At 33.3% G+C, this 26,711-nt stretch overlaps 1 protein-coding gene across 1 annotated transcript; it reads left to right on the top strand.

Moving 5' to 3' along the window:
- Window positions 1-25,700, top strand: LOC108774546 (limbic system-associated membrane protein). Its single transcript, XM_018540686.1, has 5 exons — window positions 1-58; window positions 4,242-4,414; window positions 19,059-19,214; window positions 20,458-20,794; window positions 24,936-25,700. Exons 1-5 carry the CDS (start codon window positions 1-3, stop codon window positions 25,073-25,075), a joined length of 864 nt encoding a protein of 287 aa, XP_018396188.1. The 3' UTR covers window positions 25,076-25,700.
- Window positions 25,701-26,711: the final 1,011 nt, after the last annotated feature.

Here is a 26,711-nt window from a genome sequence, read left to right as displayed (position 1 = left end):
ATGAGGACACTCTGGATTGTGGTAATCATCCTACTCGAGATACACTTGTACTTCACAGGTAAGTTTTGAATTTATGAAAAATTATATTATATTACATTGTTGTATATTATATTTAGATATATTTTGAAAAACAATTATTGAAGAAACAAAAAAATTTGTAAGAACCATAGTTTTCTAAAAAAAAATTACATTACATAAAATGTGGAACGTTGTCTCATTTAAAATGTGTAAAAAAAAACAATCTTTTTAATTATTCGTAGAAAGAGCGGTGAATGAGAGTTTTAGTTTTGTAAAAAAAACGTTATTTGTTATTTAGCGTTACAAAATTTTGTGTGTTGCATACTATTAGCATACATTGCCATTTTATTTAAAGTTCTTCAACTGTTTCGGATGTAACATATTTAATTTTGTTAAGAAAATGTGTGGTATTTTAAAGATTTTTAAGATTAGAATTAGAAATTTTGACGGGAAACGACATGCTTATTCGTATTTCTACCTCGCACGTTTTCCTCTCGTAAATCGCGTGTTTAAGTGTAGCGGCTCTCCTAGCCTCTAAATAATTTTATTTCTAATTCTCTCTGCGCTCCTCCTCGTCGGCATTCGCTTCACGGCGGCATACAATTTTCAACGGTAATGATGCTGCCTGAAGAAACGCGGGATTCGACGGCGGCACGCCACACTCTTCCGTACTTCAGGCAAGTTATTTTCGTGCCGGCAATGGAAAACACTTAATCCGATGGCTGACAAGCAATTTCCGGTTATCGCGTTGCTGAAAACCCACGGCTCTTACTTTCGCCTCGTTAGCGTTGAACCTATCGACGCATCGAAATCGTGTCGATCGTTCATCGATGTCTTACATCTCGACGATTCCCTTCTTCGGGACATCGAGACTTTCGACGCGGATATGTACTAACGAACAAATTCGTAGAACGTCTCATTCCCGAACGAGACGATGCCGTTCTGAAAATTTAGGTCACCGCTGTAACACCTCCGAAGCTTTAGAGCTAATTGAAAGTTTAATTAAATGCACACCGGCCCCTATTACCGAGCCGTTTTACGATTCCCGATTCGGCAAACTTTCTGAAATTATGCCAGATTAATCTTCCACTATGTGCTAATACTAATCATTGATAAATTCAATTTAGAAAACTGTACTAGTCTGTATTTTTACTTTGTCTTTATTTAAGTTAAAGACGGGCATAAGATATAACGTATTTATATCGAGTTAATTATTTCTTGTTATATCCTATATCATTTTTAATAATTCCTTTCCACGAAAATACATCGTATTATAATTGCCTATCGTGCATCTTAAATATTAAAAACTTGCAAAATTTATATTGAGAAGACTGTGTCATCGCAATTAAATATATTCATGATTATACATGGATCATTCTCGATGATCCTACGAGAAAAGAATATCTCATGAAAAATTGAGTTCGTGAATGTTGAATAATCAATTAGATAACTTAATTAGTCAGTAAATGCATCAATTCGAAAGTTCAATAATACTTTAGCATGGTAAAGTTCATATTTTAATATTTTTATTACGGAGTATTGATGTTTATTGCATTATTAATTGCTATTTTCCATATTTATAAATTTTGCGTGTTATAAGAAAAAGAAGCTTTTAATATGCAAGAATATTTTGTTTTAATTAAAATATACTATTTTTCTTAAATTTAATGTTTCATTAAAATTATAATATTTCTCTATCACACGATATGAAAATCTCTATAATTTTTTCACACGGTAGAAATACTACTCTAATAATCCCTTAGGGTGTCATTCGTTTAACGACCTCTTCTTTCCCTTTTTATTCCGGTCATAGAGAATTCGAGTATTTTTCCCGTGGGACTTTCTGGCAAATAATCACTTTGAAATACTGAACGCTGACGGTGGCAATGATGTTAATTCATTTTGACGAGAAAATTCAATTGAGATACGCTGGTCAACATCGAGAGAGTGGCCTGTAACTGTCTCTTGTATTATTAATTACAAATGCACAATACACTCACAAAGATTCCATGCTTTAATCGAGCTTTTTCCAATGTGCATGAACAAGGAACTGAATTCATCGTTCATTATATATTACAAAAATTAATTGAGATTAATATTAACAAAATATGAATTCTCTACGTTCCTTCTTATTTCTATTTATATTTTATTTATTCTAAGTTATCATTTTATGAATATATATGTTTATATATGTACATTATCTATTGTTCAATAAAGAATTTAAGTAAAAGCAATAGTTTTTTACACTAGTAAGAACTTGAAATAAATGAAGAAATATGCCATAAACATGCAGATATTCTGTATATCGTAACATTTTAAAAGCGAACTTTGCATCGTCGGCGCGAGGCGTCAAGTTTCGTTCGTAAGCTCGAGCTTACAACTCGTTGAACAGAAATAGAAACTTTCCAGATATTTGCCGCCTGGAGTTCTCGCACAGGGGCGCTTATGGATAAAATCTCTCTTTTTTTTTTTTTTTTTTTTTTTTTTTTTTTTTTTTTTTTTTACTGTCAAAGAAGTCTGAGATGTGCACAGGGACAAGCGAACGATCGCGAGAGGTAAGCGGAATGCGAGGCACAACGAGCGAGAAAGTTTCCGGCTGAATATCCATGGAAATTCGCCACGTTTGGCGCGTCTTGGGCATCGGTAAACGCCCGACCAAACCATCGTAATTGCCGTGACTAAGTTATTCACTTAAGCCACTCGAGCGATGCTCGGGTTATGCGTTATCGTTGCGAAGGTGGCTGCATTAATCTCGGAGCAAGAGGGTGCTTTGTCGTCTCTCGCAATCTCTGCGCCGCGCCCTTCGTCAACCATGGAAATCGTCCTTAATCCTTGATCATAGTCGACCTTAGAACTAACAGCCCTTAGAGAGACAGATATTATGAGCGCGGAACTTTCTTGTGCAAGAAAATACATGGCGTAATTTCTCACATTTTGTCATAGCACTCTCGTAATTTTCATTTAATTGAATCTTCTGAGAGTCTTTAATTAATCGATCCTACACGTTTTGCTACAACTTATAATGCTAAGATGTGAGAATTAAAAGAAAAAAAAAAAGCATTAATAGATAGATTTATACAAAGTTCCTATTTTTATAATTATTATAAATTCCGGATGAATTTTTTTTACACATCATTATTGTAATGAAACACACGGCATACGGCATCCATAAAAGAATCCACTCTGCAACTCGTTTTATATAATTGCATAGACAAGTAGAAAGAATATTAAAAATATTTTTGAAATGTGTGCTTTATGATGAAAAGTGATTTTCACGTGAAGAATATTTTTATAATACATCATAGTAACAAATGTAATCATTTTTTAATTTATAAACTTTTTATAAATTTTATTATTAAAAATAATAATATACAATCGATAATAAATTATTCAATTACTTTATATCTCTTAGAAAATCTCCATTCTGCACATTGTCTTTACACTGTTGTACTTACATTGTTGTTTCATTGATACTCAGCTATTTTTATTAAATACTGCTTAAAATTGATTATTTGATTTATTTCGAAAACAATCCATGTTTCCGAAATATTTTTGTACAACCGATATCATTAATATTATACGAGATTATCAGAATTATCTGTGCATGCGATGTTCACTTCATTGATTATGTATCATTTTTTCTGTATGATGGTTCTTTAATACTTGCATTTTTTAGTATTATGCTTCATATTTTATGCGATTCCTATTTTCTTTCAACTTTATGTACTATTTTATGACTCAAATCGAAAATCAAAACATTTATATCATTGTTATATGAAAATAAATTGATATACTTAACTAATATTAGAAAGATAGATATAACATTATTATAGCTAGGTATGTTACGATTAGATGTTTTTAATTTATAATTTTTCATAGTCTATATAATTATTCACATTGAACTACTTAAGTCTATTGCGTCATTAAATGATAATAACGTCAAGAAGAAGAAAATTATTTATAAGAATTTATGAGAGTCAACATTCCAAGTATCGTAATACACAATCTTGAGATTTTAATTTTGATTTAATTTTGTTTTAATAGCAAATATATTTGTACAATAAAATATAATAATTATGAGAGCAATTTTCAAATTTATAATTTCTCGAGGAAAATTGTTACTAATATTAATTTGTTATACGACGCGTCATTCACAGATGTTACTTGGATCGAGCAAAGTGGTTCCTATCTTCAGGAAGCATTGTTGTAATTTATGTTCGCAGTAAGCCAGGCGAAGCATCAGCAGAACTCAAGTGCCAATAATGCAATCGCCCCATTGAATGCCCCGGAGGGTAAAAATGAAGATGTTCTTGAAGGACCAATTGCAGAGGTGCTTGCTCAAAGTGGTACCACGGCAGTCCTGCCGTGCAAAATTACTGATCCTGGAGCTGGAACGGTAAGTGTCACATAGTTTGCGTAATAGTACCTATATGTATATTTTATTTTAGTTTATTTATACAGAGTAAATACTCGGTAATCTAAAAGATTTTAAACAGTGATTTCTCACATAAATTTAAGACAAAATTTCTTTTTCAAAAATTTAAAAAGTCACTCGGGTTATTTTGACGAAACTTGCTAGAATTTTTGAAATTTTTAGGAAAAATGAAATTTTCCTTTCATAAAATTAAAATATTTCGGACATATATATAATCCTATAAAGTTTTTATTTTTAATCATTCTTTAAAATTTTTTTAAGTACTCAGCAGCCACACACACAACACACACACACACACCCTGTATACAAATGTTTCACCCAATTAGAAGTATACATATTATTTATTTTGTTTACTGACGAAAATAATTGCCATATGACCAAATTTGTCAGCTACATCATTTTTGTTTCTATTGAATACACATAGCTAAAAATAATATTATATAAAAATTGAAAATACGATTTGTATGCTCGCGTTGTATTTCACTAACAGTACACATTTGAACAGTATAAATCGAATATTATGTTCAAATACGGCTATTAATATCGTGCTGTAATAAAATACGACACACAAAAAAGGATTAAAATTCCTATCCATTACATAAATGTGTAAATCAAGCTATTGAAAACGACATTGTTCACTACATTCAAATGCTTAATTGGAACACGTAAATGAGTAATTTTTCAGGAAATTATTTCTCTGAACATACATTGTGTGAAATATTAATGATCCACATTTTTTCCTACTTGATTTCTCGCTCATACCATTTCTCAGCCCATCTCAAAAGCCGCTTCGTCTTCTTCCATTCACACCAGATTTTCCAGATTTTCATTTCCGTTATACAGACAGGTTCGAACGATCCTCATTTAATTTCCGTTTCCTATCGTGCACATGCCAAGTGCGAATGATCCATAAAGAAAGGAGTATTCGCTATTTCTAATATGGTTGGCGTTCGTGGCGTAGCTATGAAATGACCATTCAAATATAAACAGTCGGGACGTGAATGACAAACGCGAAGATAAAATTTGAAATTTCAAGGAAGTTTTCTGTGGAAGAAATCTCTTCCATCACAGGCACCATTAAAGTTGAAGTACAAATTTTCTCTGGTAACGTGAATTATCTCGACAATCGCATGCTGAGAATATCTTCAGACACGTTTTATCTTCATCGCTTGTGCCTCATAAAAGAAGAATAAAACGGATTACAGAACACATTAAAACAACGACATGCGTAACTAATTTTCGCTATCGTGTGATGATGACGTTGATATATCTCTACACATCGTCTATTTAATGAAGAATTACACAACTCTGTTCTTTGAAAAATATAATTATTTTTGCTAAAATATTGTATCAAATGAAACAGTATATTTTATAGAAAATATATTATAGAAAAAAATACGCATAGATCAGAAATAATATAGAACTAATATAGAACACTAATATAGAAAATTCTAATAAAATAAAATAGTAATGCAAAAAGAGAGGGATGCAAGAAATCAATAACTGTCTCATACATTTGTCTCATAATTAAACTTGACGTAACGCATTTTAATAACTCTTTATGAAACTCAGGTTTCTCTGATTTGTCGAGTCCGCGATTGAAAGCACAAACGAGTACATATCCCTTACGGAGATATTCTGCGTAACCATGCAAACATGTGCGTCCTGAATACAGCACACGGTATTGAAAGCGGAAACGAACGCGACGCGCCATGTTGGAAGTATAAATGATAAGTCGATACAGTATTTTTGCCTGTGAATTGCAGGCCGTTTGCTTTTTTCCTTCTCTTTTTACTGCGGCCCTCGCTATGTACTTTAATGCTGTAGCCGTCGGTCCAGCAAATTGCCCCAGTTTACGGTCTACAACGGCGCGCTACTCCAGTATAGCGTATGCTCTTTGTCTTATTTAGAGTGCCATCCCCGAGAAAAAAATCAACGGACAATTTGCGTGAATAGTGAACGCATCTGCATTCGTACTTCATTTCGAGTTATTTTCATCCATGTCGGATTCTGGCGTTTCAGAAACGGACGGTAAAGTACTAATTGACAACACCCCAGTAAAAAAATCGATGTCCAACGTGCACTACTACTAGTTAGAATTCTTTTCTATGAGACTTCATCCCATAAACGTAATAGGTATGAACTGCACTTTTCCTGATCCTAGCACCTGTGTTCCGTTAAAAAGACGCTGCAGTATATTAACCTTTGGAGGATGGGAGCTTTTTAATAAAAAAAACTTAAAGAAGACCTTATTTTCCAAGGATCGATTCTAATAACATCAGAATTCTACTTAAATTAAAAAAATAATCTGATTCTCGCTAAACTCGATTTTAGAAAATTTTTGATATCGCTAAGTTTAGATATAATTTGAAATTTGAAAATGATAAAAAGCTTCAATAAAGGAAGATCTAGTGTTACATAGCTCGTAATTAAAGTTTGAAAGTCAGTTTAAAAATCAGTAATAATTGATTGCACAACATTGATGAGCTTAACATAAAGCGAAACTAGAAACTTGATGTTACTCTCTCTTTACAATTAAATATTCCCTAAAATCAATTTTTGTGTGTGTGTGTGTGCTGCGTGTGATAATCAGATTATTTTAAAAAATTATATCCGCCATATTGGATTCAATATTGAAAAATTCTTATTTCTGATCTCCTAGATTCGAATAAAGCATTATCAAATTATCCATAAAGCTAAGTTTCATAAAAATCAAATAAGCAGTTTATAAAATAAAAAAGCATGGCCTGTCAACAAAGGATTATTTGTATTAGTCAATCTCTTCAACTAAACGTTTTAGAAAAGGAGAGAGAGAGAGGGGGAAAGTGATAGCAATTAAACTATCTCATTCTTTCTAAACTAATAACTTCATAGGAATGTGCAGTCTATACTGACTATAACGCTTCCTCCGTACTCTCGCGTTTTCCATATCCCTTGATGTTAATTTGATCCCTTTCGGAAAATTTGAGATTACTCTGCGTCACTGGTCGATTCAGTATTTGGAATGTATTCTCTCGTGAACTATGCCAAATCCCATACTGTAATGTCGCGTAGTTGGACGGAATGCCTATTACGCACGCCTCCGCCCTCGCGAAGTCGAGAAGTTAGCTCGGGAATATTTTAGAATATTTTAGCGGGTTTTGGCGTTAAACCGATGCGACGGCGCGCCAGATGCCGCGTGACTGTATTCCTCTTTTTTTTCATCCTCCCTTATACGAAAAAGGGGAAGAGAGAACGAAAGAGCAATCCGCGTTATGTGCATACGCAATCGAGACGGTGGAAACATTCCTCCTCTCGATACTCGCTAGCGGTATACTTTAGAAATCGGAATGGAATTCCGACAGACGATTCTCTCTGCGCGACAGGCGATGCACGTTTCCATAAAATTCCGACGAGAGTTTCCCGTGACGCAGACGTAGCGACGTGAATGAGACGTAAGCCGACTTTAAACGCGCATTTTCCGACACACCTGCTTCGTAACGTTTGAAAACGGACTTATATGTACAATAACTGTCGTATTTAGAATTTATAGCATGTCGAAAGTTATAAACTATAGTATGGGCGACATGGGCGTATTCAGAAGGTTTGGGGACTCGACCTTTCCCTTTAGAAATTTATAATTAAAAGTTACGAGATTGTGTGACAAAACTTAATATTTTTTTTTATTTATTTCAAAATGAGAAACAAAAAGGAGACATTCTATAATAAGTTCTAAAATGTCAAAAAAGCAATTTATTAATGCAAAAAATTACTACTTATTTGATAACAGAATTAATAATTGTAAATTCCTTGATAACTTGTGTGATTAAATCTCGTTGCGGATGTATTCTTCATTAAAACGGATTTTTCAATAAAAATCTCGGTATTGTAATTTCTTCGGCGGTTTCTGCATTTATAAACACGATCCTGCAGCGGCTTTTCTTCAGCACTTCTAATAAATTACATTTCTACGGAGAAAAATGTCAGAGATTCTTTTGACTCTGTACGCTTATTTCTTGAAAAGAACAGACGCTTGCTTTGACACAAATCGAAATTGCGTTTCAATAAGCAGAAACAAATCGATACGCGCTGCGTGTCACCGCAACCGCTATAAACGAGCACAAGACTTGCGAACGCTCTCGGGGGATGCAGCATGCTTGTACAAACTCTATGGAGAGTTTACTTTTCTCCCTTTGATTTCTGAATTTTACAGCTCCGTTGGGCACGAAGAGCGGAGACTTCAGCTCGTAATTTACTTACAGCGAGAGTATTTCAGGTCTCTTTCCATTGCACGCATTGCCAGAGTTATGTGCAAATTTATCGGCAATAAAGCGATTTATGTTTTTAACATCATTTCTTCTTAAAATACTCGTTTCTAGTAAGATTATTACTTAGAATTAATTAGAATTAATTAGTCTTTAGAATTATTAATTGTTTTTGTCCTCATTCAATTACGGAATAAGTTACATACATGGCCTAAAACCATCCACAAAAGAATATTCTTAAAAATTGATTAAAATATTGAAGTACATTCATATTTTTCCCGAATAAAATTTCAGAAAATTGACCTAGATTTACTCTCATTATTTGAAATATATGTGAAATAAATGTGCTGTTTGTCTGACAAGTTGGTTTTGCGGAAGAAATGACTAAAAGCAAATTTGTTTATAATAAATATAAATGTATAGAATGTATATTAATAATGTATTAACCCTTACTAAGTAAACACGATGATTTTCTTCACACGATGGATCATTCGTGTTCTGGATTAATTTTCATCACTTTTAAATAATCAGACTAAATCAAATCGGATCAATTTTTGTTTATTAATAAAAAATAATCGAAAACAAATTTTGTTATTAAGTTTTATTATAAATTTTTAATTTTGACAACTTTTTGGCTTAGATTTCATATAACAAAATAATATGATATATAAAAAAATATATAATATTTCCTATTACACAACGAAAAAATCAAAGAGGGAATTATTCATCCTAAAATTGAAAGACAAAGCGGTTTAATAAACTAATCTACTAAATTATATATGTACTATCGAAAATCGTTATAATTCACATATGTTTTAACAACATTCCTTTTCCATCACAATAAAAAAATTAGGTAATTTAAACAAATATATAAAATCTACAGTGCTTTATTATTGAAAGGATAGATAACAATTCTCACGTTGTGCCAATAGTACTTGGTGCGTAAAACTGCTGTGCCTTTAGTAAGATATAATTAATGATTAATATATTCAATCATCAATAAAATATTAATAATATCTCGTCGGTGTATTTGTAAATCTAGTCAAAAGTATACAAAAAAGTTGTATTCTTTAGAAAGGGAAGATTAGATTTTGTCATTCAAAGATCACAAAAACACTCCTCAATGCAAATTTTATAAACGTGGTCTTGATTAAGAATTAATAAGTAGTGTTACAAATATTACATGAAGAAAAAAACGCAGTTTTAATTTTGTTAAAATCTGAAAAATTTAGAAGTGAAAAATCTCGTGACACTTTTCTATAATTTGAGAGATTGATATATTTATGTATAATATTTATCGTCTGTAAATATATGTATAAAATGTATATATCGCTACACCGATCGCTCGCTGGCAAGATTTTTGTTCTAGATGATACGAAAGTTGCAAAATCTAAGACCACTTATGCAAAACTCCCTGTCACGAACCGCATATAACCTCAGTGGATCCCGCGCGTCGTCGTCGACCATGAATAAAAGATGAATTCATGCGCGTCTTGTGTACTACAGAAATACAGAAACAAGGCTGCCCCAGGTTCTTTATACCGCTAAAACCAAAACAAGTAAAAAAGTGCTATCATGGATGGTAAAAAGGGGAAAGGTTGAAGAAAAGGGGGTAAAAGCGCATTACATCTTATCTATAACTACCGCCATATGGAAGTTTATCTTTTCCGCGATGAAGTAACATGTCGTGTATTTGCAAAGATAACTAGGTATAGACGTCTCAAAATTTGTTCAAATCGTGAATAAATGATATTTGTACTTAAAATTTCGCTTACTAAAATACACTGTAAAAAACATGCAAAATTACAACAATTTTAGTGAGTGATTTTGGGACCTACTATTAAAAATTAGGTATATATTTACATACAAACGTAAAGTTAGTACTTATAGGTATGATTATTCTTCTTTATAATACCTAATTAAACAATTTTTATAAATTAAATTTATAATTGAAGTTAAGGTTATAAAAATAATTATTTATTAATTTGTTAACAAAGTACGTAGAAATGGTAGAATCCTCATTAAGATATGTTGTGTGTGTACGACGAACATAGATATGCAAATATAATACGTGTGATTTAATATATTGTTGTAGTACAAAAATGGTCTACATTCACATGTAAAATATACCGTTATATTTAATTAAAATTATCTAATATATAAAAAAATATTTATATAATTACAACTGATTTTCTAGAATCTATTCATTTTCACTTTCCACATTTTCAATTACCGGGATTCCTATTTGTTTACTTTGATACATTAAAATAACATTAGATATAAATAAGCAATAAGTTTATAAATATAAACCCAAAAATATGAATAGAAGATAGTATCATTAAATGTACATTACCACACGAGTTCGTCCATTAAATGTCCATTAAACGTGTTTTTATTCTGGAAATATCTTTTAAAGCATAAGCACGAACTTTTTTAAGATCTTTTAAATTCCTGCGCGTATTTTCCACTTAAAAGATATCGTATTACCGCTTATAAATTATCGGCAGACTTCTTTTTGTGTTTTATCAATGAACTCCGGGATTCTTCAATTTAAAACCATCGTTTATCTTTCCTTGGAATGCGTCGGAAAAGTTTCGCGTAAAAGTTGAACGGTGGAAATATTCAAAGTCGTTTTTTATTCCTGGGAGGGGGGTTCTTTATTTTCAGTATTTTCTCAAATATCCGGTGTTATTTTAAAACCAGAGAAACTCCTAAGGTATCAAATGTTTCACTTACAACAGTCTGTATAAACCTATATACAGAGAAATTTTCGCTCTAATATAATTAAGACTTTAGAAATTGAGTACTCGATGGTTAAAAAGCATAATAGGCAATTTATTTTGTTGCAAAAGGATCTATGATCGTTCCTCCGGACGGAATCCATGGAGGCTGGACGTCTTGAGTATGCTTTCCGCATGGTAATTAATCATTATTCCCACGAGTTGCGATTCAAACGCGAATTATGCAAAGCACTGCGCTCGATCCTTTGAGTTCGGCTCTCAAATTTAGCGCATAACGTTATATGACTGTGCGTATAATGGAATTAACATATTCCGCCAAGATCTACTCACGTACCGGGCGTACTTATCTCATCCTAAAATGCGTCGACGCCGTGTTGCGGAATAACGTCGTGGTGTATAATAGAAATCGTCGACCGGAAAGATCACCTGCCGGAAACGATGCTGCAAGGGGAAGAACATCGGTAAATCACGCGATAAATGTCAAACTGCTGAACGATAAAGGACGCGCCGCTGTCGTCGAAGTATCACGGACATCGATATGTAGAATGAACTGACAATGAGTATTATAATAAATAAACGCTCATTTACTGTAGAATGATAATCATACAAAACAGATCTCTGAGGAACATTCTAAAGATGTCTAGAAGACGTTCTAAAAACATGCCTAAAACGTCCTTCGGATAAAATATGCTATGTGAGAGACGTGCTACATAGGTGATCTGTTTTATTTTTCTCGTTAGCATTTCACATAAGTGATTGTGTCCCACTAGAATTAATCACCAATGAGATGCTAGCAAGAAAGATAAAATCAGGTCTAAAGTCCTAGAAAACCAGAGATGCGTTATTAATGTCCGTTTCTATCAATGTAGAAAACTTTATAATTTTAATCTCAATTTAACTTGTTCTTCATCATTTTCATACTCTTTAACTTTTTTAGACAGTAAACCAGACCATATTCTGCTAATAACAAATCTATAGCAGAATGTGGTCTAATAACAACCTATTATACAGACTGTGTTTTAAATTAACCGCCAGCGCTAAAAATCTATAATTTACGCACTAAAGATTTTTAACACTGACAGTGAATTTTGGAAAATAGCCGTAATAAAAGACTGGCATATGTTGTTAAATTTTTGATCGGTTTCATACGAAATGGCGGAACCAATCAGATGATGACTGAAAGAGCATGTGAAAAAATTGAAAAGCAGACATGTGAAATGCGTTATGTAGTCGTGTAAACGCACGTGTATGTGTATTGCCATTTTGTATACCCGTGTGAAGCTGACCCCCTCCCCCAAAAAATCGATTTTTTTAATATTAAGGGCTAGTGTACCATAAAGTTGGCCCCCCAAAACATAATTTTCGTATATCTTTTGAAATAAGGGTGAGTAAACGAATGCATGAAGAAAAAAATCGATTTTTTAATATTGGGGGGGCCAGCTTTACACGGGTATTTTGTATTAAATTACTAGAACATATGCCAGTCTCTCAGTTCTAAAGATACTATTATACTATGTTTAAGTATCTGGTTCTACAGTAACCAAGCGTTTGGCCGCTGTCATATTCAGTCCGTTCTATATGTCGGTGATTACGAAGAAGTCGAGTTTTGCGCTACGCGTTCTCTTCCTCAACGTCATCGCCGACAGAGAAAATAGATATGCACGGGTTGCTGCCGAGTTGGAGTGCTTCCTCGAGGAACGTCCTCGGCTACGATGAGTCGCGGGATAAGACGGGCGAGGGTATAATGGAGGATATCCGGATGGTTGAGATACGAGGGATAAAGTGCGGTGGAGTGGGACTCTCTCCTTTGAGAACATGATGGAGCGAATGAGAGATTGAGCGGAATAGGGAATTATCGGAAATGAAAAGATTCGAGCGACGAATTCCTTCATAGACATAGGAATACTAAATTTCTACCTTTGAAGTATCTTAGACATTTTCACTTGTGAAATTATACGTGTTTTCTTGCTATTTCGCAGGGAGTTTTCTGTTGGTTTCAGACGTGCATGAGATATATGAATGAAATAAACAGCTTTTCAAGAGCTCGGATTTGATACCGCAGTGCTTTGGATTCATTTGGTCTTCGGCTTTCATTCCTCATGCGTATGATATAATTTGTTTTATGTCGAATAGGGAAAATGTGTTCAAAAGCGTTGCCTTCTGAAAATTGAATGGAATGTATCACGGTGAAACGTGATTGATAAATCACAAACAGGTCTGATTGGATGGTACGAATGGAATCGATATCACGAAATGATGAAAAATAAATTAAGCGTTTTTAATACTTCCGTATGAAAATTATGGAATATCCATTTACACAGCTAATGTAACGCAAATCTATAATATATTATAATGATAAGCTGCGACTTTTTATTAAATTATATATTTTCTGCCATAAACTAAAAACAATTGCATCGCATCTATGTTGTATTTATTTATTCAATTACAAGATCAACAGTTTGATTAAATTTATCTAGAGTGTTATAGATTCAATTCGTAATGATACATCGTGTAGAACTCCTCTATGCAATTGGCCAACGTCAATCATTTCTAAAACGATAACATAAATGTTTGGTTAAATAAAGTAACAGATACAATGATTGAGCGATGTACAGCAATTGACTAACACACTTACGCATCCCAATACGTCAAAATCGACATATCGATTATAATTGTTTTCAAACTAAACTTCGTACTGTGTTTACTCTTGTTGCTATAATCAATGCGCAAACTCACTGTCATTTCAAGGTCGCAAGACGAAAATTAATTTTTATTTCTATAAGTCATAAAATCCTGAAGTTATTCGTATATATTATGTAAAATAAGTTATCTTTATAAATATCCACATAAAAATAAAATTCCACAATAAAAATAAACGATTCGATAATGAATAAAATATCAAATATTTTTGATAATTTTGGTTTGATATAAATTATAAGATTTAATATATAAATTATTGAAACACTTTGGTCTAAAAAGGCAGATATATATTCTATAAATATTTTTATTTCAGGCAAATTTATTCTTTTATTAACTTTGTATGAAAGTTTAATGTTAAAATTAAATTGTAATATCAAGTTTGAACCAATCATATATGTAGTAACATAAAAGAAATTAGCTTGACAGTAAATAACATGGTGTTTAATGATATTTATACGTCAATTTTTCAAATACATTTTTCAGTTATATAAACCGCGTCCCAATTCAGATTTAAAACTCAAATAAACTGAAGCTAAAAGTAATATCACAAATCACATTGATCATCAATCCCCCAAGTAATGATGCCAAACATCTTAAAATATTATGAAGAATTTATTGTGAAAAATATCACCTCACCCAGATTGCGTTTCAAATTTGATAAATCGAATTAGAGTATGCAATTTATAGAATTAAAAAATATATATTTGAAAAATTTACATACGAATATTACTAAGTACCAAGATCCGCTTTGACTGAATATAGAATTCTTACTCTTAAACTGTGATATTTTTTAAAAAAGGAAATGTCAGGAGACGCGGTAGTGTTTCTGGCCATGTTCAAAAAACTACTAGTTAATTTTACAATATTATTTGTGTTGTATATAGTGATCGCTATAAAAAGTTTAATACGAATTTTCAGAACTTAAATAATAATTATTTTTAATATTTCTCAAGAGAAGAAATTTCATCTCTTCAATCTTATGAGTAATACCGTCACGAGGCAGCTTTAAGTTTCCAGAGTTGTGACGCGTATATAGCGCGGCTGTGTAATGGTGGTTGGCTTCATTCCTGCGCAGGGCGGATAGGTGAGGGAACTTTCCTCATTACAAGAATACTTTTAAAACGGTTCGGCTGATAAACGAATGAACTTTCGGTGTTCCTTATCAGCAATCCCGATGCTTGCTATCAAGGAAGAGTTGAAAGCGATCGCAGGCGTGCAGTAGCGACGGGCTGTCTTTAATTTCCTTCCTGCCGTTGCTACAGAGTCTCAGTGCGAATGGAAATATGCTTATCACTGCGAAAATGATTTCTCTTTTTTATCACGCCATGTAAATTCTTACGATGAGATTCTTTTAATCTTTATTTCATTATTATTTAGGACGCACTTCAATTAATTGTAACTCTGTGATATCGTGGATTTAAACGCTGCTTCTGTCCTCTTGTGCTCTATGTCACTCATTCTCGCAAGATATATCTGATATGTAACTGCACAAGTCACTGATCGCAGATGGCAATTCCCGGTTGACAGATAAAGAATGTGTCGGCATGGCATGCTGCAACTCGAGGTATTTCCCAATTAAGCTCCCGCGCGTCTCACAGTGGTGTCAGCTCGACTTATGTGCCACGTGTGTACACCTCTCGCACAAGTAGATGCCATTTACTTGCCACTGTACAGTCTTTTCCACCTAGATCAGCAGAAATCCCCACACGGGTCGCGGCTTAATAGCTTCCCACGGGAATGCTAGAGCCATCGGTTACCTAACCCATGTCTAACAAGACTGATGATGATGATCGAGTCAGGCAAGACGACGTAAGAGGAAATTAAGTACAGAGGAGGCCCGACGCAGGTCGGACTTGCTACTCCAATTTGCATTTCGTTCCAAGTTTTAATTGGTTTTAATCCTTTGGCGGACTATACCCACTCGCTTCGTGCAAACTTTTAACCCTTTCCGCTGGAAAGCCAAATAGGCCCACGCGCCGCTCGCTCAAGCTTCAACAGTTTCTCTTATAAAGTCGATATACCATAATATCTTTTCGCACGTTTAAGCTAAAAATAATTAGAAAGGATACTGCAGTAACGTGTAGTTTATTGGATAATTTAGACGTCACGAATCTAAAACGAGTAACGTATCATGTCTGAGTTATAAGAAAGAATACATATATGTACACTTTCTAAAGAAAGATAATCTAAAAGCGGAAAGAGGTATAATTTTTTTATGTATTAAATGTAAATATTTAAAAAAAATTAACATTTCTGGAACATATTTTTTATTAACAATTCTTATTAATTCTTATTAATATAATTTTGTAAATATAAAATTTTATTTAATGACCAGAATAGAAATTTTACCATTTGAAAAAGAGTAGCCATACTCTTAAAAGACTACAGTTAGGATTACAAAGTAATCCTAAAAACGGGCTATTTTATGTATGTAATATATGTTATAACGTGGATTAGTTCAAAGATTTCATCGTGAATTGATTACTTCGACCTCTTAATGGCCGTTCTTAGGGAACCTCTTAATTGACTACACAAGTATCTTGAGCAATAAAGTCCATCTACGACAGCAAAACGGGAACATTGTTCATCCTAACAATCCTTACGTGTGTGTATTAATCGTATTTGGAGTTAGTTGAAACCGAAAGACGGACGTCGGGAGGCTTTAGGATCTTTGTCCTTCCGGCTGCTCGCGAAGACACCGCAAAGTTCTCGTAACTTTGCGCCGATTGAGGCAAACTCTACTACCCGATAACTTCCACCAGTCAAAGACTGGCGACGTGCAAACACACGTACACACACTCTCTTGCTCTTCTCTCTCACACGCACGTCCCTGCCACATTGGATTCGCTGTTACACGTCGGTGAGCCGTAGATAGGTCCTTTTCGTGGGACCCAGGATTACAGCAAGCACTCAGGATTACTGGGGTTGGCGGTACCAGAAATGTCATATCCTTGGAAATTGGTTTCTCCGGGATGTATTACGTGGAATCGGCCTAATTATGTTTCAGTGGGAGTATTAAGACATTTACGGTGGATTTCGTCTCGATGAGGATGTAAATAAAAAATAATTGGCATGGCAACGTGACGTCTGTGATCTGTGATCGAAATTCCAGGAGGCTTCGTAACGGGGAATCTCCTAATCGGAAATAAATAAATTTCACTAGAAGCTGTTGATTAATAGGCAACCGCGTTATTTAGGAAAACGCGTTACTGTTAGAAAACGTAATTACTTATTTACGTCCCTAATAAACAGAGAAGTGCTCGGAGCTGTATATTCAGTATATCAATTATTTACGACTAAAAATATTTAATGTTTTACTTGATATTTCATATAAAATGTATAAATATGCAAAATATACAGATAGTCCCAGGATTTAACGACCAAACTGCGAGAATATATTTACAAGTGGAAATAACAAAAAAATGTTACATAAAGTTTAGCTAGGAATGCTTCATTATAAAGTTATAAACAAACATTCAAACGAAACATGAAATACAAAACAACGGATTTTCCATTGTACAAAATATGAAAGTCTACATTTCGTAAATGGAAATGTTGATATTTATTTTGTATGTAGAGAGTGTCCCACTTTGTATATACATAATTTTTTTAAATAATGAAATGACATGGTTAGTTATCATAAATCTTGCGACAATTGTAATATAAAGCCAATGTATATGGCCTTTTGGCTGTATAATGTTTTAAGATAACATGCTAAATTTGAATCGGACGCTAAAACATGTACATGCATAAAGAATAATAGTAATTTGTATATCTACATATGATAGACATCGAATAAGAGAAAAATTCTTTATTGTTATCGTAAAAAGTATTTAAGAGTTTCTTTTAAGATATATTATGTTTCTTTTAATAATATTTTTCAGAAAGGAGTTTTTCAATGTTTAAGAGTAAGTGTATAAAAATTAAAAAGATTCTAATTATAATAACATTTTTATAATAAAATTTTTTTAAATCAGTTCTCTTTTATCTTTTAATGATTTAATAGATTCAGATTTACGTAAACGATTAAATAAATTGGTTTTCTTCGTGCCCAGAAATGGCACAAGATTGATGATATTATTACATAATTAAATACCATGTAATGTAACCACTATGCGATATATTGAACGTAGTTTTGTGGTCTGTTCTCTGGGGAACGAAAATTACCTTGAAATTAGGATGCTCTAATGGCTATGATAATTGATATTCGATGCATGTCGAGACTCCTGTCACATTGCCTCATAGGACATACATTACTTCTCATATATATATTGTTACTATAAATAACCTACTGTTTTCGAGCACTATGCCATATAAACAACTTTCATTATCCAACTCAGCTATAATCCTAATTACTTGTTTAAAGATAAATGGTACTCCCGTAATATGTAGAAAATAATATCTATTAATTTAAAAGCAAGTTTATTTTTTTATTCATTTACAAATGGTTTAATTTTATAATATAATAAGAGAATTAACAATTTTAATTTTATACAGGGTGTTAAAAAACCATTCAGTACTTACATGATGCTACATACCATTCTGAGAGTTAAAAAGCCTTATGGCGAATTCGATTGGATTGCACCAGTGCAGTGTGATTGCACCAGTTCATCTTTTTTCCTTTTCCCTTCTCCTGGAAAGAAAAGGAAGAAAGATGAACTCAGGTGCACTCAGTGCGCACTAGTGCATCCAATCGAATTCGCCATTAGTGAACATAACAGAAATGAATATTCTGCAATTATTTTTGAACAAAATTCCAGCTGCAATTTTTTCAATTTTAATATTTTAGTATAAAACATGTTTTAATATCTGATTAATTGAATAATTTTCGAAATAAAATTGTTACATGTAAAAATTATGTATCATAAGTAAAAATAGTGACATATGTTAACAGTTTTTTTGTCGTTTTATTTGTTATAGATTACGTGGGTGAGACGGAGGGACAGGCAATTGTTAACAGTCGGTACTAGTACACACTCCATTGACAAGAGATTTGTCGTCAGACATTCGAGCACCGACTGGCAACTCACAATTCGTACCGTAACAGTAGACGATGCCGGCATATATGAATGTCAGGTAATTCGACAAATGTTTTCAGTTATATTTTTTTAATTTTCACGTATTTATTTGGTTTTGTTTATTTATTTGTATTTAATTATGATGTTTGAATTAATATATTTTTACTCGTATTTCTGTAATTTAATATTAAGATATCACATTAAACTGACATACTTTACTGTATATCAATTTTACCTTTCATTATATGAATCGTACATCTCTTCTTTTTTAGCTCTGTGTATGTTTAAATAAATAAAATAAAAAGAGGTCACATATTATTATATAAGTGCGATAATATCTACTTTCACTCAGTTTGTATCATCAAGCTTTCATACTAATGAAAACACTATACTATCTCATCAATACAGACTTAAATAACAAATGTAAGGTAGATTTCATTGCGTAATAATTAAACAGTGACGCTTTTTTTAGAACACGAAATATTATAGAATTCTTTAGAATGCGAAATATTATAGAGTTAAATTTTGAGTACCAATTGAGTAAATGTTTTAAGCTAAACCTGATTAATTGAATAATTTCTAATGTACGTGACACTTCGTTAAAGGTTTCGCATGTCTAAAATGTCAGCTGAAATGCCAAAGCGGTTGGTCACAAACTGTTTCAGGTCGCAGTGATTAGCCGTAGCTTTAGTCCCTGTTGGGTTCCATAAAGGACAATCAACATTGCTTTAACGATGTGAATACAATTTATAATATACATTACAGTGTAAAGCGTCGCTTATTACAATTTGAAATTGGTCATTGTTTTACGGAAAATGCTCAAGTTACGGTATAACCTAATTTTTTAATATTATTTTGTATATAATATATTTATGTGTGTTATTATTCCAACTAATGTATAACTGTGTTTGAGTACAAACTCATTTATTTTAGACAATTTAAAGGTAAATTTATGTAAAAACAATTTTTATACATTATATATATATATATATATATATATATATATCTCAAGCAAATCTACAGGTTGGCAATAGGAAATTACTAAATAGCTATTATCTTGTAACAAATACATTCTTTCTGATAAATGTTATGGATAGTTTATAGATATATGTTTTTTTACACAATATATTAGAAACGACAAATTTCTTTTAGTATAACATTTAATTTCTTCTATTTCAATCATAAAATAACAGCTTCTTTAGTTTTAATATTTCCTGATTATTATCTGAATGTTTCAGTTTTTTTAAATTTGACTTTTAATATACTATGAAAAGTCAGATATTGTTACATTACGATTGTAGGTGACGTCGCATCCGGTGCAGCGAAACTTCGCCCGTCTCAAGATTACGGAGGCGTACTCGATAATAATACCAGGTGCGCCTGATCTGCACGTGAAGCAAGGTTCGAACCTTCGTTTGGAATGCCAACTTATGGCAGCCACGGAAAAGCCCGTTTATGTCTTCTGGTATCGTCAGGGTCGTATGATAAATTACGACGAGGAGACCGGCGTTGAAGTCAAGCTCACATCAAACGGCTCCATTCTGACGGTGAACAAAACAAAGCTTACGCACGAAGGGAACTACACGTGCGTACCTAGCAACGCCAAAGTAGCGTCTGTCATGGTTCACGTGATCGAAGGTGAGAAACATAAAGCGGTACTTTCATTAATTTCAGCTTTTAGCTTTGCGGACAATTATAGGATAATTGAAAGGTTTGAGGTTAATTAAAACAAACTTTTGAATGCGAAACTAGTCCAATAAAGTATTATTTCGTTCCAATTAGTGTAGACAAATATATTTACAGTTTAATATAGTAATTTAAATTTTTATTTGATAAAAATGCGCAATATCATGAATTTAATCCATTTTGTATAGAACAACCAATTTATTTATCCTTCAACATAGAGACAACGATTCAATAAATAATATTAAATGCTATCTGAATAATATATAGGTCTACAACTTAATTCTCGGCTCCTATATTCAATCGACTACAGCACTTAATTACATTGAAATCTTTTTCTCGCCATACAGTTGTTTTGAAGCGTTATCCTTAGGCTGGAATCACATTGAGCGGAAATCTACAGCGGAACGGAACAGCGAGACCAATCACAATCGCAGAAAGTAAAGTAGCGGAATAATTGTAGAGTTCTGATTGGTTTCACTGTTCCGTTCCGCTGTAATTTCCGCTCAATGTGACTCCAGTCTAAAGCTTTAAAATAAGGTATGATAGGTATTGGTACTGCGAATCTAATCTCACAAAATAGTAGTAAAAACTATATCATTTAAAAAGCCCATTTAGACCTAATAGAAATCTTTTCTGCGAATTGCATTACAGCTATAGACATTAGAGAGGATTAAATTATGTTTCCAAACAGGTGCAGATCTATCTCGTAGTAGTATCTTTTACGTTATCAATATGAAATAAAACAAATGATTAATGCTTACTGACCATACACAAGTACTCTGCAAACAGCTATTTATGCACTGAAAGAAATCTAATAACGATATTTATAAGCTAGATACGTACACATATATCTATACATAAAATATTATAAACGATTGCTACAAACGTATCGCGAAATTTTATCGTGAAAATATTCATAGAACATAGAACGTTAAGGCTCCTGTCCATTTATTATTACAATGTCAGATTATGATGACAAAAGTAAGAAAACATACAATAAAAATTCTTGCAAAACAAAAAAATTCAAATAGAATATTTTTTTAATACATTTACGATCAATAGAGACTCATAAAATATGCCTAATTATCTTTTTGTTTCAGAAAATATCTGTGTGTGTGTGTGTGTGTGTGTGTGTGTGTGTGTGTATTAAAATATATTTTTATTTTAATATATTTTTTATAAGAATTTTCATTGTATATCTTCTTACTTCTAACGTTACAATCTGAGATAGTAATGGTGAGTAAATAAGAATCTCAAATAAAATAGAATTATTTGTTAATAAACTATCTCGATTTCATTGCACAAACAAAAAAATTGTGCGTAATATAAATAAAACATGCATTCACTTTTATATTATTTAATGCATAATGTAAATGTTACACAAGTCGAGTAATATGTTATGTACATACACGTTATGGAGGGAATCTTTAACGTTTCGCGGTGATTAAACTTATAATTATATATCCCCTAAATTCCACTATTGTGCGGCAATGTCAATCGTAAATTAAAACGATATGATCGCCAGAGATCCAATTTTAGAAAAATTTCTACAGTATAAATGGCTTGTGGATTGTGTCAGTAGGCCGAATTTACGGATTAAAACGCAATGGTAATTAACTCGCTCTAGTTACTTCTGGGAAGAAGAGATCATCAGCCACCGATCAGCCGGGAAGAACTTCTACGAAACTTGAATATTCATTAGAGTAAGTGCCGAACAATTAAACGGCTCGTAGGGAGCTCGTTACGATCGGATTTAACGCGGCTCTCGCAGACGCATTCATCCCGCAATCCCGCATAACTCGCTCGCGATAACAGAAGGGCGCTTCAAAATTGTACGACCGTCCCTCTAACGACGAAACTTTTACAAAACCCCCAAGTTTGTTCCGTGAAGACGAAAGTTCGAACGCAATTTTTTGAAAGTACAGTGTATAACTTTGGGTCGGGTTTTACTTACATTTTAACGCGCTCAACAACTACGTAACAACGCGATAGTGTCCGTGGGGCATTATCAAACTTATCTATTATTTCCTCCTTACACGAAACAATACCCTTCTCCCACACGATTTTGTTTTAATCTTTTTTTTCATACTTGTGTCGCGACATGGCTTCAACATCACCAGTCGTCAAAAGTTTTTCCAAGGCGTTAGTGCAGATTGTATCAAGTTCTCTCTTTACATTACAAGTTTACGGCTTTCTTTAACCAAGTACTTGTTCTTATAAAGAAATAGAAATGGTATTAAGTTAGAAAAAAATTACAGCAGTTAAAGACTAAAAAGTTCCGTATGGCAGATAAATTAAAAAATGTATTGGAAATTATGATATATATGTGAAGAATTGCAAAAAATGAATTAAAAAAATAAAATAATCCCTTTTTTGTAAATCATAGTACAAAAATTATAAAAAATACTGCAGCTTACTGAATTTTATTAAAATTAAATTTTAGTTTTTAAAAAGTGGCTTTTACTTTGAAGGAATTTAAGATGTGAAAAGAGAGAAATGCCTTTGGAAATTCGAGAAGTTCGACAGATATTCGTCCACTGTTTGCCATGTCTGCTGATACTGTAGCACATGACAACTAGAAAGCGTCACGTACGTGATCAGATTGTCAAGTAGTATTTGCTACAATAAAGAAATGTGAAATGATCCGCGTTTTATCTTATATCTCAACTAGAAACGTCGAACCTGGGATCGTTTAAAACGCTGTTTTTCCATTCTCGAGGGAAGATTTTACTGCTTCGTATGAGAAGGATACTTATTCATTTTTCTTTAGAATTTCTGCTCCAGTTTACACATGAATATCTTTAAAATATCTTCTATTATTAATACTAGAAAGGCAGAATAATGGTAATGAATACATCTTTGTTCACTGTTAATTTGATTTATCCCGCTGTTATTTATGCAGTTATTATTTCTAAAATTTACGTACAAAGTGAGGCATTTAAAACAGGTCACCTGAATAACTCGCTTGTTTTTTATAACAGTAGAAGGAAAAGTATCAAACAAAAGTTACTTGGTTTCGAGGGGCACATATGTGATATCAATAATTGTTTTGTAGATGAAGGCGTAAAAGATAGGCAAAGATTAAATCTGTTTTTTTTTTCAAATGGAATTGCGAAATGCGTTATACGAAAAAAGTCGATATGATTCTCATCTATGGTGATCTATATATTTCGCAAGACACGCATTTTGATTGATAGATAAATTCAAACTGATCAGTAAATAAATATGGATAATGCTATGTGCGATTCAATGTTTATTTACATACCGTGATACTGCACTTGAATGATTAGCGATATACCAACAAGCAGAGAAGACTCGAAATTATTCAATGAGTGCCTTGAAACAATTAATTTTCCATTCAATTATTCTTCATTATTAAAATCTTGTTACCTTGCGTAACTTTAAATGATCTTCAATTATAGGTTACTGTTTTCGTCTTAAAATTCTCTATCAGAATGTAAATAAAAAACATTTTATTAAAAAATACAGATTTGACCTTTACTTATCCTTTACGCCTCCACCAACAAAACAATTATTGATATCACATGCCTCGAAACCAAGCAATTTTTGTTTGATACTTTTCCTTCTATTGTTAAAAACAAACGAGTTATTCAGGTGATCTGTTTTAAATGCCTCACCCTGTATATACAGGAAATCTGTTATCCTATACTTTTTTATTAAAGTCAAATTACCATTGTTGAGAGAGTAACGATTTGCATTAAAAATATTCATATTCCTCAAGGGATGTGTGTTTATAAAGTATAACATGTTGAGTCGTGTATAGCAAATATTACATAAGGTATATCAAAAAACAAAACCAAAGTTAATAATTAGATTCTGTAGCCCGCAACTTTCCAGTACATTCCTTAATTAACGATCCCTAAGGAAGATGCGGGAACTTTTGTTGGGATCATAATCGATCCTGCAAACAGGCGCAAATGTGTCGTAGCTTTATTTCAAGCGCTTTACTGTGCATAAATCCAACAAGCCTTTCCCGTCCACGAGTGATAATCTAAAACTGAACAGCATAAGGCTCGTGTCCCCGCCACCCCTTTCGACCGCGTATGAACGTAGCTTTCTAATCTCGTTGCAGAGGAGGAGAAGCCAGCGGCGATGCACGGGGGCGACAGAAGGAACCTCAGCCCGGCAATTTTGGCGAGCAACTTTCTCGTGTCCCTCCTGGCGGCCGTCAGCTGGAGGGTACCCAGTTTCACGAGCCTTTACCCGACGTGAATTACCGCCGCCCCGGCGGCATACTTCGGCCCGTGTGTCCTCCGTGACCTGACGGCGGGCCCGGTGAGAAAACGAGTTCCCGAAGTCGTTGTTCTGCTGCCTGGTGTCGGCGCGAATCCCGCTCACTTCTAACCTGGGAAGAAACTCCGGTGTGTGCCGAGGATGATTGTGCGCGTGATACCATGAACTCGGTTTACCTTACGTGTGTCTCTTTGCGTATACTATAGATAGACGTTATTCGGGGTTGATAACCGCGGTACGCGCGTGCTCGATGTGCTGCCCGACGGTGTCTTGTAGCTCAAGGACAGAAAGTCACCAGCGAATCCGTTTGTCTCGGTATGGTGCACACCTGTAAAGCTCTTCAATCCTTCGCACCTTATCTTCCATCTTGGCCCGTTCTCGCGCGAGTGCCACGTAAATGTGTTTGCCGGGACGACTGTACTCCATTTCGAAATTGAGCTAGCGATTTAATGTAGGAGATACGTTTTACTCTTAAATTCTTGTGTAATTCTACGTGTCTTATTGCGCGCGAAGTTACAGTCCAACTTCCGCTGTCCATAATAAAAATGAGAAATATTTCAACGTGTAAATACGACTGCAATTTCTCTTGCTGCACTTAGAGATTTTGTTGTGATGATAAATTGTACAAAACAATGATATTTCGAACAAGTTTTGAGAATTGTAAAAAAAAGTCAATAATTTTTACTAATATATCCGGAAATAATAATAAATTATTTTACATATGTATATGAATATAATAACAATGCCATGATAAATTTCATATTAAATTTGTCGTAAATATAGTATATTCTCTAGTGCAGAAATATGTTTTATTTTATTACATTATTTAAACTGTGCAATATAATTTTCGTATAATAAAATTAGCAATTACTTTGGATGTAACTACGTGGATCGCAATGAGACCAGAGGATTACGGCATTATGGTACTAAGGTATGTCGTAAGATACGCATTGGTGAAAAAGTCGCGTAAGCGGAAAGGGAGTCCCCGATTTGTTTGGACAGGAAACTCGGTTTCTCGCAGGAAATTTGTTTCCCGATGGGAACCATTCCGCTCGATATGCGGCTCGTTGATATCTTTCGGTGTGCGTGATCGGTGAGTCGTTTTCTTCGTACGTGCATTCTACATATATACATATATACACGTATACATACGTACAAACAAATGTATGTACACGGCGAAAGCTCGATTTATCGTTCTTTCAATTAATCGTGGTATTAGTCATATTTTCGAATCCTAAAGTGATTTGTACCGCCTATCGTTTGCCGCATTCGTTGATTGCATATGTTTTTGTTTAATCCCTTTCATGGTAGCGTTTGATCGAGCTTTCATCGTATATACGATACGTTATTGCATAACGTAGAGATTTGCTGCGAAAATTCTGTTTGTCGTGACCAGCAAAGCTGTAATAATGATGAATTGTACTCTTCGATTAATATCCGTTTCTATCAATATATATCAACTTTAATTTTGGCTTAACTAATTTTTTATCTTTCTCCAGTTCTAGGAAAATAATTAGAAAAGAATAAGTTAAACCACGATTAAAGTCAATTTACATTGATACAATATAAATCGATATTGAATCTGCTACCGTAATGCCGTTTTTATTTCATATAT

Source organism: Cyphomyrmex costatus, unplaced genomic scaffold (assembly GCF_001594065.2).
Source record: "Cyphomyrmex costatus isolate MS0001 unplaced genomic scaffold, Ccosl1.0 scaffold26, whole genome shotgun sequence".
Classification (NCBI taxonomy): domain Eukaryota; kingdom Metazoa; phylum Arthropoda; class Insecta; order Hymenoptera; family Formicidae; genus Cyphomyrmex; species Cyphomyrmex costatus.
The sequence above is the reverse complement of the archived record's forward strand: the minus strand, read 5'-3'. Positions and strand labels throughout refer to the sequence as shown.

What these genes read in the sequence shown, in the direction of transcription:
- LOC108774546 (XM_018540686.1), top strand. Translation starts at nt 1, where the DNA reads ATGAGGACACTCTGGATTGTGGTAATCATCCTACTCGAGATACACTTG. An exon ending in CTGATCCTGGAGCTGGAACG is followed by an intron (nt 4,415 to 19,058) that starts GTAAGTGTCACA and finishes TATTTGTTATAG; the next exon opens with ATTACGTGGGTGAGACGGAG. An exon ending in CATGGTTCACGTGATCGAAG is followed by an intron (nt 20,795 to 24,935) that starts GTGAGAAACATA and finishes ATCTCGTTGCAG; the next exon opens with AGGAGGAGAAGCCAGCGGCG.